Source organism: Pseudonaja textilis, chromosome 7, assembly GCF_049901715.1.
Source record: "Pseudonaja textilis isolate UNSWEBS1 chromosome 7, rPseTex1.2, whole genome shotgun sequence".
Lineage (NCBI taxonomy): Eukaryota > Metazoa > Chordata > Lepidosauria > Squamata > Elapidae > Pseudonaja > Pseudonaja textilis.
This window is the reverse complement of record NC_141996.1, coordinates 49,950,680-49,967,810: the sequence shown is the minus strand read 5'-3', so window position 1 is coordinate 49,967,810 and position 17,131 is coordinate 49,950,680. Positions and strand designations below refer to the sequence as shown.

The 17,131-nt window shown below is 33.1% G+C and overlaps 3 protein-coding genes across 4 annotated transcripts in view; 2 read left to right on the top strand and 1 right to left on the bottom strand.

The window, feature by feature from the left end:
• The window catches only part of URB1 (URB1 ribosome biogenesis factor), a 67,008-nt gene extending 57,958 nt beyond the window's left edge, over window positions 1-9,050 (top strand). For both annotated transcript variants that reach the window (XM_087937560.1, XM_026700601.2), the window contains exons 34-39: window positions 533-676; window positions 1,185-1,294; window positions 1,983-2,174; window positions 3,521-3,762; window positions 4,602-5,174; window positions 6,534-9,050. In XM_087937560.1, the coding sequence (XP_087793686.1) occupies window positions 533-676; window positions 1,185-1,294; window positions 1,983-2,174; window positions 3,521-3,762; window positions 4,602-5,174; window positions 6,534-6,745 (1,473 nt within the window). In that variant the 3' untranslated portion in view covers window positions 6,746-9,050. The remainder of the gene's footprint in view (window positions 1-532; window positions 677-1,184; window positions 1,295-1,982; window positions 2,175-3,520; window positions 3,763-4,601; window positions 5,175-6,533) is intronic.
• A 64-nt stretch (window positions 9,051-9,114) lies between these two features.
• Window positions 9,115-11,928, bottom strand: MRAP (melanocortin 2 receptor accessory protein). The gene is made up of 3 exons (XM_026700603.2): window positions 11,036-11,928; window positions 10,295-10,394; window positions 9,115-9,386 (listed from the first exon to the last, which is right to left on the bottom strand). Exons 1-3 carry the CDS (start codon window positions 11,130-11,132, stop codon window positions 9,221-9,223), a joined length of 363 nt encoding a protein of 120 aa, XP_026556388.2. The 5' UTR covers window positions 11,133-11,928; the 3' UTR covers window positions 9,115-9,220.
• Window positions 11,923-16,409, top strand: MIS18A (MIS18 kinetochore protein A). The gene is made up of 5 exons (XM_026700602.2): window positions 11,923-12,268; window positions 13,531-13,597; window positions 14,031-14,153; window positions 15,205-15,298; window positions 15,698-16,409. The coding sequence occupies exons 1-5, from the start codon at window positions 12,073-12,075 to the stop codon at window positions 15,776-15,778; spliced, it is 561 nt and encodes a 186-aa protein (XP_026556387.1). The 5' UTR covers window positions 11,923-12,072; the 3' UTR covers window positions 15,779-16,409.
• The last annotated feature ends 722 nt before the right edge of the window (window positions 16,410-17,131 follow it).

Genomic DNA, 17,131 nt, shown 5'->3' with positions numbered 1-17,131 from the left:
CTATCTTTTTTTCATCGTCTTCTGCTCCATTGCTTAGATATTACTGTTCAACTACTTTCCTGCTATTATGTTGCCATTTTAAACATGTTCTCCAGAAAGTCTCATCTTGAAAAACCTTTGCAACTTTTGCGTGCTTATTTGACATAAAAATGTGTAATATTGTTTTACATCCATATGCAACCAAAGGTAAACTTTCTGATAGAAAATAGATTTTATTTCACCATATATGCAGAATTATTATGAAAATCTTTGGGCATTATGGATTGCTAATATTTTTTTAGTTGAATCTGCTGATTCAAAGAAAACTGGATAAAATTGAGTTGTAATCACTAAATTGTAATTGGAAAAATACTTGCATGTAATATCTAGAATTTAACTGGTTCAACTTTGGTTTAAGGTTTTCTAAAAAAAAATTAGTGTTCTTTTTGAAGCACATCTGTTGTCTGGACTCAGCATTCTCTTTACATGAAAAAGAACTGTAGTGTAATTTTGCTTCCCTGATGATGTTTTTTGTGTTTTCTTTGTTTTCTAGCACAAAATGGAGCGTGAATGGGTTCTAGCTATTATTGGAGAAGGTCTCAGAGATAAAAACTGCTATCAGCTGTATGATTATCAAAAGATTTTCCATGTCATTCTGTCCTTCTTCCATAGCCCATTATGTGATGAAGCAACACAGGTAAAACTCTTCTAAAAATAAAATGGTTTTCATTTCATTTAGAGCAGGAATGAAATTTACACATTTATTCCAAGATGTCAATTTGAGTCTGTCAGTGTAAATTGAACTCTTGCCTATACATTTTGTAATAAATGTAACATTTAAAGCAAAAAAATATAGAGACTTTTCAAATGTTGTTGCAGTCAGGAGAGATTTTACACTCTGAGGCACACGGTTGCCATTTCTGTGAAATGACGGTTGCCATTTCTGTGAAATGCTGTGGAAGATGGCAACTACAGCAACATCACTTTATTCTCTTCCCTAGGAAGTTTGATAGTATATGAACACAGATAATATGATAATTAATATTTCTCCAAATATTCCAACTCTTATAGTTAGGATTGAATTGTAGCCACTATTAGTAAATCATGAGATGCTATCCTGATCTATAACATGGTGGCTAGAAAATTCCCTTTTATCACCTTCTTTTATTAATAGTGCTTTTGTTTTGTTTTGCTTTGCTTTTCAGTATCAGATTCTGGAAATACTTCAAAATGCTGCATATATCACTAAAGCTGCTTATGAACTAATAAGGGACCATAGCCTTTTAACCTGGCTGCTATCCATTGTTGAGAAAAGGTACACAGAAATTTCTTTAGGGGCATCTATGGTATCCAGGAATGTGGTTGTTCTCCCCCTCCCTCCCCGCCCTCTCTCTTTTGCATATTTAAGGTAACAACACAAGTGATTAAGATTAGATTTATTTTAAAAGAACACAATATGCAATAAAGCAATTTAAACCCTTTGCAATTAATTTATATAATTGTTCAGGGGACATTGCCTTTCATAGATGCATGTTTTCTTGTTCATATTTACACTTTTTGATATATATTATTTCTGACTAATAATCAGAAAAATTATTTGGGAAGTTTATTAAAAGCTTAAGAAGGTTTTATTTGACTTCAGGGTCAAATAAAATCTCAGTTCAAAATATTTTTTTTAAAGTATCAGACTTCATTTAAAGCAAGTGACATATTCAAAATTTTATTTGCTAAGACATTCTGAAGAATGTAATATTTTACAATTGAAATTAGTATAAAAGTAATTCTGGTAACTACGCTTATATTATCCTGAATGCTATTATACCTGCAAGTAACTTTTTTAAACCCAAATTGTAAAGGCTAATATTAAATTTATATAAAAGAAATTGAATTCAGATGTTCCAACTATTTTATCAGTTCCCAAAAAATGCGAGCTTTTAAAATATAAAAAACTTATAGTAATAAAATTAAATGTTTTCCTGAAATTCTATCTTTTTTATTTCTAGGTTTCTAGAAAACAAGTTGTTAATATGTATAATCTCCTTAATTGACACTCTCTGGAAAACTAATTTAGGAAATAAGCAAACTTCACTCAGTTCATCCAGCCAACTGGAATTAAAAGAGAACCAGAAATTCCTTCCCATCCAGCTTATCAATGAATTTCTCCATGTTCTGCTCACACTTCTTAGCCACATCCGGTAATTATTATCTATTTTTAAGGTATTGTATTGTTGCACTGCTTTGGAATATACTTTTCCTTTACAAAAATAATTACTTTTTCATTGTAAATAAGAATATTTGTCATCATCGTAATCAGGGGTGGGATTCAATTTTTTTTACTACCTGTTCTGTGGGCATGGCTTGGTGGGTGTGGTTTGGTGGGTGTGCCTGAGAAAGGATACTGTAAAATCCCCATTCCCTCCCCACCCCACTAACTTGCTTTCCAGCTCCGTTTTCCTGTGCAGGGCAACAAAAGAAGTCCCAACCGGTCAGCTGGGACTCAGGAGGCAGAGAATAGATGGGGGCGGGGCCAGTCAGAGGTGGTATTGCTGGTTCTCTGAACTACTCAAAATTTCCACTACGGGTTCTCCAGAACTGGTCAGAACCTGTTGAATACCACCTCTGATCGTAATCTAGCCCAGTCTAGGCAGCCATTAATATTTTCTGCTGAAGTCAGGCCTATCTTCCATAATTCATACTTTATATCATTTGGAATTTCTGCCACTTTGCTACTAATTTAGGAGGCTTTTCTTAAGGTTGTTTCACACTAGTTTGGATCCTGTTAGCAGAACTAAATATGTAGGAATCGACTACAGCTGTTCTTCTGAGCCTTTATTTTAGATAGGCTTTTGACCTATCTTTACCCCCTACAGATATTCTTCTCTAAGGGAGATGTTAAATCTAATTTTACTTCTTAATAAACAATAAAATAAATATATCTTTTATGGTGTCTCTCCCCCACCCCACCCCCGTCTACACATTACTAGGAAAAAATTTGGAAGTTGAAATGATCAGCTTTGCAGTAGCTGAGCCACAAGGTGCCTAGGACATGACTCGCTGAAGGGCTTCCTGATTCACGAAAGGCTGCAATTCGTGCACCAGTTGCACAAATGCCCTTATGACCACATTGCTTACAGAGCAGGAGCCCCACATTGCATTGGTTAAAGATTGAATATTCCCAGATCCAGTGGGCCTTAATAACCCGTGGTTTGGTCTTGGTAGGATTGAGTCAAAGTTGGTTGCTCCCCATCCAGGGAGCAACAGATTCAGAAGCCATAAAATTTTATAAGTCATTAGCTCCAAGTTACATATTAATACTAACTTTCTATAAGATGAATATATAAGTACAATGTTTATGTCATATTAGTAATGTTTTCCAATAACGTATAAATTATCCATCAGTTTCTTGTTTTGTTTCATTCAGGAATAAGATTAACCACTCGGTGCCTATCAAAATCAACAGTGAGCTTAGTCATTATTGTGCATAATGTGAGAAAATATAAATATTTTGTCCCAATTTTATCCCCTGTCTTCTGCTAAATAGAACCAACTTGGATCCTGTTGAGTTTATTCGGTTTTTCAGTGTATTAAGCTCTGTACTGGAATACCGCACTCTGGTTATTGAAGCCTTCAGAGAAATGGGCAGATTCATTGTAAACGAACATATTATTTCAAACAATGATGTATTGATACTTTTGTACAAGTGGAGTATAATTAGCAAAGATATGGAGCTTCAGGATCACCTGCATGTTGTTGCACAACAATACCAAATCAAAGAATTGCTTAGTAAGTATTCTCAAAGTATTTCAGAGAGTTACCATATTATATCAATGTTTAGATTCAGCAAATGCTGTAAAAACAGCCACTTATTCTGAGAGCAAAATAGTTTCCTGCATTTGTAATAACTCTCACAAATCAATATATTGTTTGCCAGATGAATTGCTCTAGAATATTGAATTCAGCAGGCATATGTCTGAAAATATCTCCTTGATTCATGATGGCAAATTGATTTGAATAGCTTCATGTTCAGCCTCACCGAAACTCAGTGTCAAAAGCTTTTTATATACCACAAAGGCATTGGCAATAGAGACATCATCAGTGTTTTGGTTTGTCAAAGATTAATTCAGGAAATGCAATCCCTATGTAATCACATTCCCCAATGAGAGAGGAATGATTGAGGAAGAACTGTAAGGGAGTTAAATTACTTTGAAAACATGTAGGGATACAGTGTATATAAACAACTTTACATTGTGTAATGAACGCTTATCTGATTCTGTTTAACTAAATTGCTACTGTTGATGTTAATTTTAAAGACAAGAGTATAAACCTTTGATGCATTTGATACAGATATTTTTGCTGGACAAAATAGGTGCTGTTCCAAAGATCTTGTTAGATAGTAATTAACATTTGGGTTTTTTTTTAATATTTGAGGTGCAACAGTTAACTTGCTAGTATTGATTTAATATTAAATCTGCTATTTTTTGAGGTAATTAGCATACTCACTAGGAAGTTAATCTGCATGACAACATATGTCAATTCATCTCAGCCTTAGTACTATTTATTTACGCATTGATTGCCCTTGTTTCATTGTTTATAAAAGAGTATTTTGCTTTTATCTCCTGCAGAAAATACAGACAGGAACAAGCCATGGTTACATTCGCAAACATCAATCCGACTAGCTCAGAAAAAGAGTAAAATTGAAATAGAGGCAGCTACAATCTCTGAATGGAAAGAAGTTTATTTAAATGAATGCAGAACTCTTCTAAGATCTATTTTTATCCTCTGGGAACCTGTTTTACTGGAAATATCAGCAAAATCTCCAACAGAACAGAAAGGATATAGTAATCCAGATCTTACCTGTAAAATTACTTATTTAGTTTTTAGATGGCTCATTACATCCTTCCTGGATGACAGCTTGAACATTCAGAATGCACTCCCGACTTTCTGGTGGTTTAAAAAATGTGGGTTTGGAAACAACATTATACTGGATTATATTCTTAAAGATGGAATTCTGAAAAGGGCTATATTTAAGCTTTATAGTAGCATCTGTAATGCCTCTGAAATTGTGAAATTGAGTGATCTCTCTGCGCTTAATGGAATCATGCTCCATCTACTAGAATCTCAGAGCCTGACAGAAAATAATTTTCATGTGGCTGTGAAAAAATTCTGCCTCACTGAAGTTACAGATGTGAACAAAGGTAACTTCTTTGTTTTTGTTTTTACAAAAAAATACTCTGTCCTTTCCCTACATGTTGCCTTTGACATATGCTAAACTTCATGTCTATTAACATATAGGTACAATTAAAAGTCGTTAAATTGAAAAAGGCTGTTCTGCTTCATGAAACCTTGGAATTTACTATATATCATAATACAGATTAACATTTCCACAAAATGGGTTACGGTCAAGGGCAAATAATTATTCGGAAGATTGGGGCTTAGTATGTAATTATCTGTAATATCCCAAAAGTGCTTTTTTCAAAAGGTAATTGGATTTTCTTTGGGTTTTTTTCGCTTCTCATACAAGAATTTCAGAACTAAAGAAACTTCTTGAATGAGAAGCAAAACGTCTTCAAGGAAAACCAAAGAAAGTCCATTGTCTTTTGAAAAAGCAACTTTGGGACAACCATGACCTGGATGACTAAGAATGTCCATAGATATCTTTAATATCCTTAAAACTACAAGGTACAGTAATGTTTTAACAGTTTGAGTCTTCAAATATTATTTTCTGCTATTTTTAAGTCAAGGCAGTACAATATTTTTAGTAGCTATTCAAATATTAATTTTGAGGGGCCAGGATTATAACTGGTGGGTTCTAGTGGAAAATGAAATGTTCATTGGCAGATCTTTTGCAGACTAAATTAAATCTATAAATCAAGATACTCAAATACTAATAACTAGGATTATCTAAATTAGCCATGTCCAACCTGCCAGATGCAGACTGCATGTAGCCCTGGACAACTAGTAATGTACCCCAAGACCATAAACCTTTAGTATTATTATGTGATTTATACACATTGACCATATTATACATTTTATGTATGGCCCAAGAAAATTCCTCTTCACTCAGTGCAGCCCAGGCAAGCCGAAAGGTTTGATATCCAGGATCTAAACCATTCTCAATGCAAGTCATTCTCGGTAAAAAACAAAAAAGTGTCTGTTCAGTCAGGGCAGAAGTAGGCTGGGACAAGCACATAAAAAGCCAAGACATCACTAAGTGGAGGGAGGGAAGATGATGGGGACAATTCTTGGGTGGGATGGTGGCACATGTCATATTGGGATATCAACAGAAGCCAAGAAGGGAAGGCACTGAGAAAATTGAGGGGCAGACCAGAGAGATATGCTATGTTGGGATTTGCTAAGAGGTGATGGGACAGAGGACAGCATATATAACTCGCTCATCTGAATTTTGCTTTGTATGAAACTAAAGTGTTGTGGGTTTTGGCTTACCATACCATGACAGAATCTCAACTATAGGATAGGTTCTTTCAAGTTTGAAACAAAGTTGTTTTCCCATGTTATGCATACTCCTTTTGTAACTATCATTTTCTTTTTCATAGCTGCAAGAATTTTCCTTACTTCAATTTATATTGGAGACATTTGGCTAGGAGCAAGGCAACCAGACATGTTTATGATGCACATTAAACTAATATGTGGAGCAACCGATACTGAACGAAATGACAAAAAAAGGTTGGAATTTGAAGATTCAATGGTTTCTCTCTGCAAAGACATATACTCATTTTTAAGTCTTCAACCTCACTTTCAGTCTTAAACTCAAACATTTGTCAACTTTCCTATCTTGAAATTAAATAAATAAATAAAAGGAGCCATTGTGTACAATTCTACAGGAATTGTTTCAAAAACAATGTCTATTAACAGCAGTACAACTGTGTGTTATAATAGGCATGATTTCAAATAAACTTACCGTATATACTCGAGTATAAGTCGACCCGAATATAAGCCGAGGCACCTAATTTTGCCAAAAAAACCTGGGAAAACTTATTGACTCGAGTATAAGCCGAGTTTTTCAGCATATTTTTTGTGCTGAAAAAAAACCCCTCTCGGCTTATACTCGAGTATATATGATATATTTTTTCAGAATTTGGCAAAGCTGGTTTTAGACGCTATTTTTGTATATTGTATTTTTAAATGTTGGAAAAATAATAAACAAAACATTGAACATTGATTTGAAGTAGTAAAAATAATAAATTATAAGCAGGGGTAGAGAAACAGTCCCATTTTAAAGCAACTGCATTTCTTTGCAGGTTTGTTTTAATAAATCACATTAAAAGGTGAAGTTACTTTAATGGAGTAATCTTTTCAAAAACAGTATCTTTCTATCAAGTTCATCACATAGAAGCCTGAGAAAAAAATATGATAAAGAATATTTTTCTGAATTATTTTTGAAGCATGCATACCCCTAGTATTATATATCCACACTCCAAAGGAGTTTTTCCTTGTCTGAAGTTTCTGAAATGTTCATAAGAACAATAACTATAAGAAGCCATTCCTTTAATTCAAAGATACATAATGCACAGTCTTCATACAATCCCATATCTGGATCCAGAAACTGGCTAAAAGAAAACAAGACCACAGTAGTGTCAGGGTTATACTTTGTTTTGTTTCTTTTGTCATGTTTACCAGGCTAGTCTGTCATATTCATTTACAAGAAATTGCCTGCCACATTATTTTGCAAAAATGTCTAGCTATTTTCTGTAAGGGTATAATGAAATCTGACTTCATTATTTGTTATGGATTAATGTTACATTTATTATATTTATTGACATATAATATTAATATTTTTGAGAAAAAACAAATAGAAGAAAAAAGGGGAGCAAAAACCATACACCGTGAAGTGAATCATAGGAATTTATAAGTGAATCAAATTGGCTATAATGAAATTTATTAAGATAAACATTTTCAACATTAGATTTGTATAATTAAGTATCCTACATGGTTTGAAAAATTGTAAGTTATATTTAAAATCCAAGTAATATGCGAACAATAGTAAAATCAGTACATTATAAATCATAAAGTAATATAAATAATTATAATAGTTTCTGTCCAAACAAATAACTGATAATTAGAATATTGTCATTTTATGCTAAAAAAATGAAATTTTAGATGTGGTGCAAACTCATATATGATACTATAATCATTAAATGGTTCCCAAGTTGAATTACATTCTGCGTCAGATTTACTTTTCAAATATAAAAGTTATTTTGGACATAGATGTATACTCCTACGGGTTAATTAGCTATTCTTCTGAGAAAGAATTCTGTGTACTTTCCTATCAGAAGCGTAGAGTCATTGCAGCAATTAACATGTACAAAGCTGCTCCAGTGTACTTTATGGGAAAATAAGCTTTGATAATATTTAATTGGTTGGAAAGGAAACTAAGCTTTTATAAATAGTTTCAATCCATTAGAAATCAGTTTTCAACGTTGTTGAGCTGTGTAACATTGCTACCAAATATGGAAAAATGATCCAACCTGATTATTACATTTCCAGTAATTCTTAGAAAATGAACTATATCTGTCGTTGTAAAACTGCCCAACAGTATACAACATTATTGTATATTTTAATTTCAGAAAAAATTTTTTTTTTATTTTTTATAATGCTGCTTCTAATACATGATATACTATATGCAGATAAAAGGATGTGCAACTTTAATGTTGCATGTGGTACATACATACACAGAAATGTTTGTATTTTGTAAAGTGAATAATTTATAATATAGAGAGTCACTGTATTTTGTTCCACTGAATCTCAGGCTTGCATACTTTTTAATTAGCCTTAAGTAATGTTAAATCACAACTTATTTGCAATGAGGACAAAAGCCAATCTGCAGATTAAGCCAGTTTTTTTTTTATAACAATCATTGCGTATTGTGAAAAATACAAGTAATGTAATATTTCTAGTACTAATTCAGTAGAGATCTGATTCTGGTTTTGTTCAATTTCTTGAATGATTTGAAGCTTGACTTTTAGCTACTAATCTGTATATATAATGTTAAAATTTTGTCTCATATATGTATAAAGTTATTTGATTTTTTTTTAAGTAAATTGTGGATTTCATATTTTCTGGTAAATTACCCTTTTATATTAGTTAGTACAATGATTATTATATAACAAAAAAGTCAAAGTATTTTTTTAAAAAGGAATTACATGTTCTTTTACATGGGTATTCCCCTAGCACATTATATTATAATATGTAGTGGGCTTCATGTTTCACTTATGAGAAGCTTTTACACTGAATTGTCTATATGGTGACATGGTAACCTATTACTTGAACAGAGCCGTTCAATTTCTTCTCCTTGGTTATGTACAGATATTCGTACAGTGTCATTGTTAACAAGATTTTGATGAATAGTTTCTGAATAATTCCATGGAAACTTCTTTGATCCTCCAGTCCTGGGGACAAAATTGCTAAATTAAGTTTGATTATCTTTAAAATATTATGAGGTAATATGGGAGATTAGTAATAACTGATAACCAAACATTCATATAATGGCTCAAATCACACTGATTCTTATAACTCAGGTTTTCAATGCTAAATCAGTTTTTAATAACATTTTTCTCTATAATGTTTAGTCCCAGTTATGTTTATTTGGTCAATGCCCAGCAATGCAATATTTATTTGTATAGAACTTTTGCTTACTTTCTGAGAGGTTGTCAAGGTGAGATAGGTTATGAGATAGGCTGTATTGATAAAACACTATGTCTAAGATATATACATTCCAAGTATCTATGTAGACATTCTTCCCACAAAAAAAATGATGTAATCTTTAAAATAAAACAGCACTAAATTTGGCAGATTAGATCAAAATATATTTCAATTTACTTTAGTTAAAACTAATGTTTAATTGAAGTAAATTGAAATGAATAAATATGGATCTAACCTGCCAATTTTGTAGGAGGTAGGGGATGAGGAAGTTTATAGGAATCTGATATATTTGCAATATTCAGTAGATACCTTTCAATATCTTTTTTTGAGATTCAACAAATTTGGTTTATTGGCCACATTTCCATATATTAAATGCAACGTGATAAATATATAAATTGCTTGGATTTACTTATTTGTATTTTTAAATACACTAAACCATCACAAGGACTTTACTATCTTTAAGGTGTTGAAAAAGTATGTTCAGAAAAACTGAACTGCAAATAATTAAGAACTACTATGTTTTGTTTATTGTTATGTACTTTAAATTCAGTATCTTATTAAATCATATGTAAGAGTTAAAGTCACAGTCCTTTCTAGAGCTGAACAAACTTTAAAACTACAAAATCATTTGTGGAGTAAAAGATATTTCACTCACTTCATGGATGTTGTACCAGATCGAGACATGTAGAACAAAATAAAGAAGAGAAATGCCACAAAAGAAACAAGTCCAGTCCAAAAGCTTACGACAATTGAATCTGTTGAAAAATAAATTAGAATTCTTCAAATGAATATGAAAATCAGCATATTTAAATACAAGTAATTCATACGTTCTTTATTCTTTTTAATTATTCAAGAAAAGACTGTCTTTAGTGCAGTATTTAAAATGTATGCAACGTTTTCATTACAAATGGAAACTAGCATCCTCAGTCTGGCTGTGACTTACTAAGATCAATAAATATATTAAGGTACAGTCGTAGTGAAAATTAAAATATTGAAACAACACTTTATAATGCCTTGGTAAGATGACACTTAGAATACTGCATCCAGTTTTGGTTGCCACCATGTAAAAAAGATGTTGAAACAATACAAAGTATGCAGAAAGATGATTAGGGTACTGAAGGCTAAAACATATAAAGAACAGTTGCTAGAATTGGATATGTCTAGTTTAATAAAAAGAATAAAACATGCTTAGGATCTATTTCCTTGTATTCAAGATATAACACTGGCCATCAAAAACCTGCCTCCATGAAGACAAGATTAAAGTTATCTCCACCCATAGAATTTAAAGTTTCTGTGGTTCTACCCTGTCTTAAGATATTTATATCTAACTTATCCTTTCAGTTAAGAGGGAATAAAACATTTATTTCTGCCTAGTGGAGAGAACAGCAGTACTTACATCTGTAGGCTGTCAGTTTACTTGCATCAACTGGAGGTAGATCAAAGTAATCCAGATAATACTCATACTGCATAGTATTATTTGTTGAATTGGTCATTTCAGTAGTATAACCAAGGTAGCTTTGGACTCTAATAGATCCAGGACAAAACTACAATGTTTCCATAAAGCCGTGCTGTAATTGTGCAAATAAATTTTCATTTGACATCCTTATATAGCAGAACTACTCAGGCTGACCTTCATTTCTACTGTTACAGCTGCCAAATGTTAAAATGACACTGAATGACTGTCTTTTGCTTGAAGTACTAGCCATGGCCCAGTGTGTTATTGTTTGTACTATAATCTAATGCCAATAGTAAACAAATGTTTTGCATCCACATTGTAAAACAACTGTTTAGATTCATTTTAGAATTTCAGATGCTGCTTGTCATGTGTACACACCTCCCTTGACAGAAATTGGACAAGGACAAAAGTTACATGATAGATTTATTGTTAAAAACTTCATTTTGGGGTAGGGTTTGGCTAATTTTGCTACCTGCATCCGAGAAGTATAAACGTTTGAGAGGGCAGCATTTGCTGGACCAGCAGGGTCCCCACGACTACCTGTAACACGTTTAGGCTTTACCACAAGTTTCTTTAGCTTTTTATTCATTTACGCAGTTTTTTTTAAAAAAGTGCAGGGCTGTATTAAAGAATAGTACAATCTAAATGCTAGTTCAGAAGTAAATGAAGCCGGCGTCATCCACGTTTCTCACTCTTCAGACGAAATACGCTTGCAGACTAGCAATCTCGGCTCCGTTCGAAGAGCTTCCACGGCGAATCCATCAACTGAGGAGGACTGTCTTGCGGGAGAGCGTGAGCTAGTGCGCAAGCGTACAAATCCTCCCTCCTCCCCTTTCTTGCCCCGCTACTGCTTCGGCCTCCTCTCCTCGGGAAAGAAAACGAAAGAACCTTGTTGGTGTGCTAGAGAGGGGCCACCCGTTATTTCCGGTAGTGAGGGGAGGCAGGAGGCGGAGTTCGGCGCGGGTGGTTTGGAAAAAATGGCGGCATTCCCGTTTGAAGAAAGCTCTCTGTCGGCGGTAACATTCTCTGACAATCTAGACCCCGGTAACGAGGAACGGCCGAGTGCAGAGGACCTGCCTATGGTGTTCCTGTGCACCGGATGTAAACGGCCTGTAGGAGACACGCTCAATTGGGAGACTAACGACGAGGAGACCAACTGCATCCTGCTCAAGAGTCAGTGGGGAAAACAAAAAACAAAAAAACGCGCGCGGCTACCTAGCAACACTGCGCGTTCTTGCTCGGAATTCTTTTCCCGCGCGTGCGGGAATTCTTCTCTCGCGCGTGCGCGAGCGCCCCGTTCCATCCCTCGAAGGCACCGGCGAAAGAATTTCTGCCTTTTGCGTCTTGCCTTGCTCGTTTTTCGGGTTGCGGTTCTGTGTTAACAACTAATGTAATGTAACGTAGTGCAGGTAGTCCTTGACTTAAAATTCTTTATAAGTGACCGTTCTGAAGAAAGTGACTTATGCCCATTTTGCACACTTGCAACGTTTGTAAGCCTCCCCGGGATCAAAATTCAGATGCTTGGCAACTGGTTCATACTTAACGACCGTTGCTGTTTCTCAAGGTCATGTAATCCCCTTTTGTAACCTGACAAGCAAAGTTGATGGGGAAGCCAGGTTAAGTAACACCCGTGTTACTATACTGCAGACATTCACTTAACAATTAAGGCAAGAAAGGTAAAATGGGGCAAAGCTTGGCTTAACAAATGTCTCACTTAACCACAGAAATTTTGGGCTCACTTGTCATAAATGGAGGAGTACCTGATCATTGTCAGCAGAGAGATCTTTTCTTCTAGGCTAAATTCTTCTCCCTTTCTCAGATTTGACTGCAAGATTATTTAGGGTTAATTTTTTTTTCTAAGAACCTGATAATGTTGGTCAAAATCCCAAAATAAGCTGTAGTTTGTCAGTGCTGCTGTTGAATTTGTGATCTTCAACAAATTTCATGTTTAACAAAACTGGTTTATCCGTTGCTTGAGTTGCACATGCTGTTGAACTGCATTGTATTGTGTTTTTTTTACTCATTTGTAGTTTTCTATGTTACATATTCATTTGATACCTATAAAGGAGAATATTTGTAGCTTAAGGTTGAAATAAAGGGTCCTTGATGCTTTCTCGGCTTGCTTGTTTTCTTGCAGAGGTTTCATTACACAAACTAAGTAACATCATCAGTTTGGGTAATGAAATGTCTGCAAGAAAACAAGCTCAGGGAGCACCTCATATTCATTTGAACGGTGGTTTTTATGCTCCCTGCTCTGAATGGAATATAAGTGTTTTAATGGTTAAAAGGAAAGCTTTGTTAACCTTTCCTGGCCCAAAAACTACCAAAACAATCTTGACATGGCTTTCTGTGTTCTTTGGTTTATTAAAGTGGCCTGCCTTTTTATGAGAACATTTTGTTTCTGCTTGCTTTGATGTGTATCTTTCACATTTCAGGTGTTACACTCAATGTCTCAATAGACAAAGAGCAAAAACTCTCAAACCAAGCAGATGAAACTGGCTGGTAAGTTAGAAGAACTTCAGAATGGAAGTTATAATTGATCTAGCAGAACTTCATGTTGCTGTAGCTGAATTACTTTTGATCAAAGCTTTTTTTTTGGTTTGAAATGCCCATGTAGTTTAATAGTAACCATATTTAGATGCACTACTCTTTAATTTATCTCAACCCAGCAAACTAATATTATTGCAGTTATTTGTGTTAGACCATTCAATATCACAACATAGTATGTTTTTCATTTTTGAACATTTTATCAGACTAAGTATAAAATCAAAAAGCAAGAGGAAGGAAAATGGATGAAGAAACCCTGAATGTGAAGATAAAATCCGTAGAGATTATACCTGTTTCTTTAGGAATTTTCAGTATTATTTGCTTCATTTGCAGGGAATTCTGAATTAGAGCATGTAATTAAAAATAAGTCTGATGTTTTGCTTTACAGCATTCTTGAAACCTTGTTTTGCTCTGGCTGCAACATGAAACTTGGAAACATTTATAGGTGTACCCCAAAACATCTTGACTATAAACGAGATTTATTTTGCTTAAACATAGACTCCCTAGAAAGGTAAGCAAACCAACAATGGAGCTTGCTAATCACAGTCTTTTTATAATCTCTTAAGTAGAATTGGTTACTTTGGAGATGTAACTTCTTCAATTACAGATTTTTTTTTCAAAAGGCAAATGGAATGTTGCAAGTCTAATGGAATATTATTTATTACGAGTACTTGTTGCTTTAAATTTATTAAGCATCATTCTTTATGCTACTGCTTTGTGGAAGAAGAAAACTACATCAGAAATGACCTTCATTTCTTTTTATTTCAAGTGTTGAGTTAGTATTTATTTCTCCTTCCCCCCTCAAACATTATATCCATCTCTTTATGAAAAAAGTCTATGAAATAGCATGTTCCAGACATAAGAGTTATAATCACATATTTATATTAGTACTTCAAAACTGTTGACTGTGTATATTGTTTACCTAGAATTCTGGTGTTTGCATAATTCTAATCACAATGGTTTTTCCTTTTTAAAGTTTTTGGTTCTAAACTTCATTGTGGGAATAAAATAGAGTCGTCTGCAAATGAAAAACAATGTTTATTAGCACCTTTTCCAACTAACTTTATTATTATTATTAGTTATAATTAAAACACAGATCACAGAATCTTATGCCATTTAGTAAAATTGTAAAAATTTCAATAAAAATTCATTAATTGGAAAGATGCCATTACATTCTTTCTGATTTTTGCTACTATAGATTAACACTCCTCCTGCAAATTTCAATACTTGGGTGGGAATCAGTCCTCTGTATTTTCAGAAACACTTGATGAACGAAAATCAAATATTCTTGGTGAACTTCAGGAAAACACAATGTTACAAGGGTTGGTCTTCCAGACATTCTTTTAAAAATGGCATTGAAATGGTTGATCATTTACTTACTATATTTTGAATTCATAAATAGATTCATTAGTATTATTAGTATTAATTATTACTACTACAGAAAAATGAGAATTGTTCTCTTTCACTTTTCCATTGATGGACTCTATTGCAGTAAGTACTACAATCATGACTACTCCCTTAAATGATTGTTTTGTTACTTATAACTGTATAAATGTCTTAAGTTATACCCTAGGGTCATCAGAACAAAAAGCTAACATTGATGAGGAACCTCTCACACTTGAAAGTCGAGCTAATTTAGAAGAATCATTAGGAAGGGTAAGATAATTCTATATATTTTGCCTTCTGTACTTATTTACTTAAATATATTATGATGAACTCTTCAAATCTTTTATTTATACACAGGTAAAATTCTGTCAATAGCAGCTAAAGGAAAATTTGGGTAGAAAAAGTACATTTTTTAATTCTTTGCTGTATGCTTCTGTATGAAAACATTACTTTTTTCTGATTAAACATATTAGCACTACTATTACCTGTTCATGCAGCTGCTCTTTGCATAATGTTGGTTTGAGACCAATGTATCATGCAGTTCCAAATCCTTATTTACCTCAGTTATAAGATATGAAAGGTAGTATCCACTATGAGTTCTCTGATTGTACTCATGAAGTAGGAGAAAAGTGGTATATTAAGTTGATTTTTTCAAACTTTATTTAACAGGCAGAAACAATACTGAAAGCATTAGAACAACGATTATCTGCAATGGAATCAAGTTTTGCAACTCTTCACAATATTGGCTGAAAAATATTTCTGACATTAATATTTATAATATTAATAAAACCTTTGTATTTACTGTTGCAAAATTGTTGGATTACTGCAAGAGCCTAGTTGCAAATTATAAAAGTCTACTCAGTCTTTTGATTAAGATACAGACACTTTAGAAACAAAAACAAAATCTCCTGGAGCTGAAGAAATTTCTAGGAAATCTTGTAAATACACCCACATGGGTCCTTTTACAATATTTTTGACCTAAACATTCTAAATAATTGAAATTCCAATAATCTTGTCAGTATATTTGTCCTCTGTTTTGTGTACTATGTACAATTTCTTACTTTGATTGGCAGCTTAGATTGGAATATAGTTAATCCATTTATTGTGGAAAAGATTATTGCTTTGGATTTCTAATGGTTTTCAGGATATTACAGTTGAATCTTTTATTTATTGTAGCAGCCATTTAATTGTCTGCTAGTTTAAGATATTGATACAGTATGTGTAATATACTGGCAGGGGCTATATACATATATATTTCTTAATTTGTGTTGTTCCGGTGATTTTTTCCTACTGTACTTTAAAATATTCAAGAATAAATAACTGTTCTAGAAAATTCAAACTAATATGGCAAAAATAACCAAAAATAAAGCATAGAAATAAATTGACTACTCGTTATTTTACAAAACAAAGTAGTAAAAGTTATATAATGTAATGTCACTGTATTTTAGAAGAATTGTTTTCTAATATCAGGAATGCAGTTTAAAAAATCAAAATACTTGAATACAGTGATATAAATGTATCAGTACAAATAAAAATTTATAGAACTGCAACTTAAAATTCAGTTTTCTTGTAAGTCTTTGTGCTTATTTATTACTTCATTCTGTAATGGATAGAATAGAAGCTACATGTAGTTTGCCACACTGAAATGTCTTTTATGTTTCAAATCTAGGTGGGATTAGTCATCACAGATTTCTCATTATGTTGTAGCACATTTTGTTCATCTAAATAGAACACATCATGCTGGTTTGTCCTTATTTTTTTTCTTTTTTAAAAATGGAAAAAGAGCTACTATTCATCAAGATATAATTTGATATGTAAAGTATGTATTTGTATATTGTGTATAGACATTCAAATATCGGTTCTTATTTCTATTTGTTTAAATAGAACGGGGTATGATGAATAAAACAGAAAATCTGTATTGACAAAGTTTTACACTATTTTGCTCCTTCAGTGCAATGACTTAAGTGGCTAACCATTGCCAATTAGGTTTAAAACCTTAGAATATTATACAGTAATAACAAACTACTTAAAACTTCCAGAACAGATAAATTTACATAAATTATATCTCCAAAAACTATAGAAAAGCTAAGATTTAACTGCTCT

What these genes read in the sequence shown, in the direction of transcription:
- MRAP (XM_026700603.2), bottom strand. Translation starts at nt 11,132, where the DNA reads ATGACCAATTCAACAAATAATACTATGCAGTATGAGTATTATCTGGAT. An exon ending in TAAACTGACAGCCTACAGAT is followed by an intron (nt 10,395 to 11,035) that starts GTAAGTACTGCT and finishes ATTTTTCAACAG; the next exon opens with ATTCAATTGTCGTAAGCTTT. An exon ending in TCTGGTACAACATCCATGAA is followed by an intron (nt 9,387 to 10,294) that starts GTGAGTGAAATA and finishes TTTTGTCCCCAG; the next exon opens with GACTGGAGGATCAAAGAAGT.
- MIS18A (XM_026700602.2), top strand. Translation starts at nt 12,073, where the DNA reads ATGGCGGCATTCCCGTTTGAAGAAAGCTCTCTGTCGGCGGTAACATTC. An exon ending in CAACTGCATCCTGCTCAAGA is followed by an intron (nt 12,269 to 13,530) that starts GTCAGTGGGGAA and finishes TTCACATTTCAG; the next exon opens with GTGTTACACTCAATGTCTCA. An exon ending in CAAGCAGATGAAACTGGCTG is followed by an intron (nt 13,598 to 14,030) that starts GTAAGTTAGAAG and finishes TTTGCTTTACAG; the next exon opens with CATTCTTGAAACCTTGTTTT.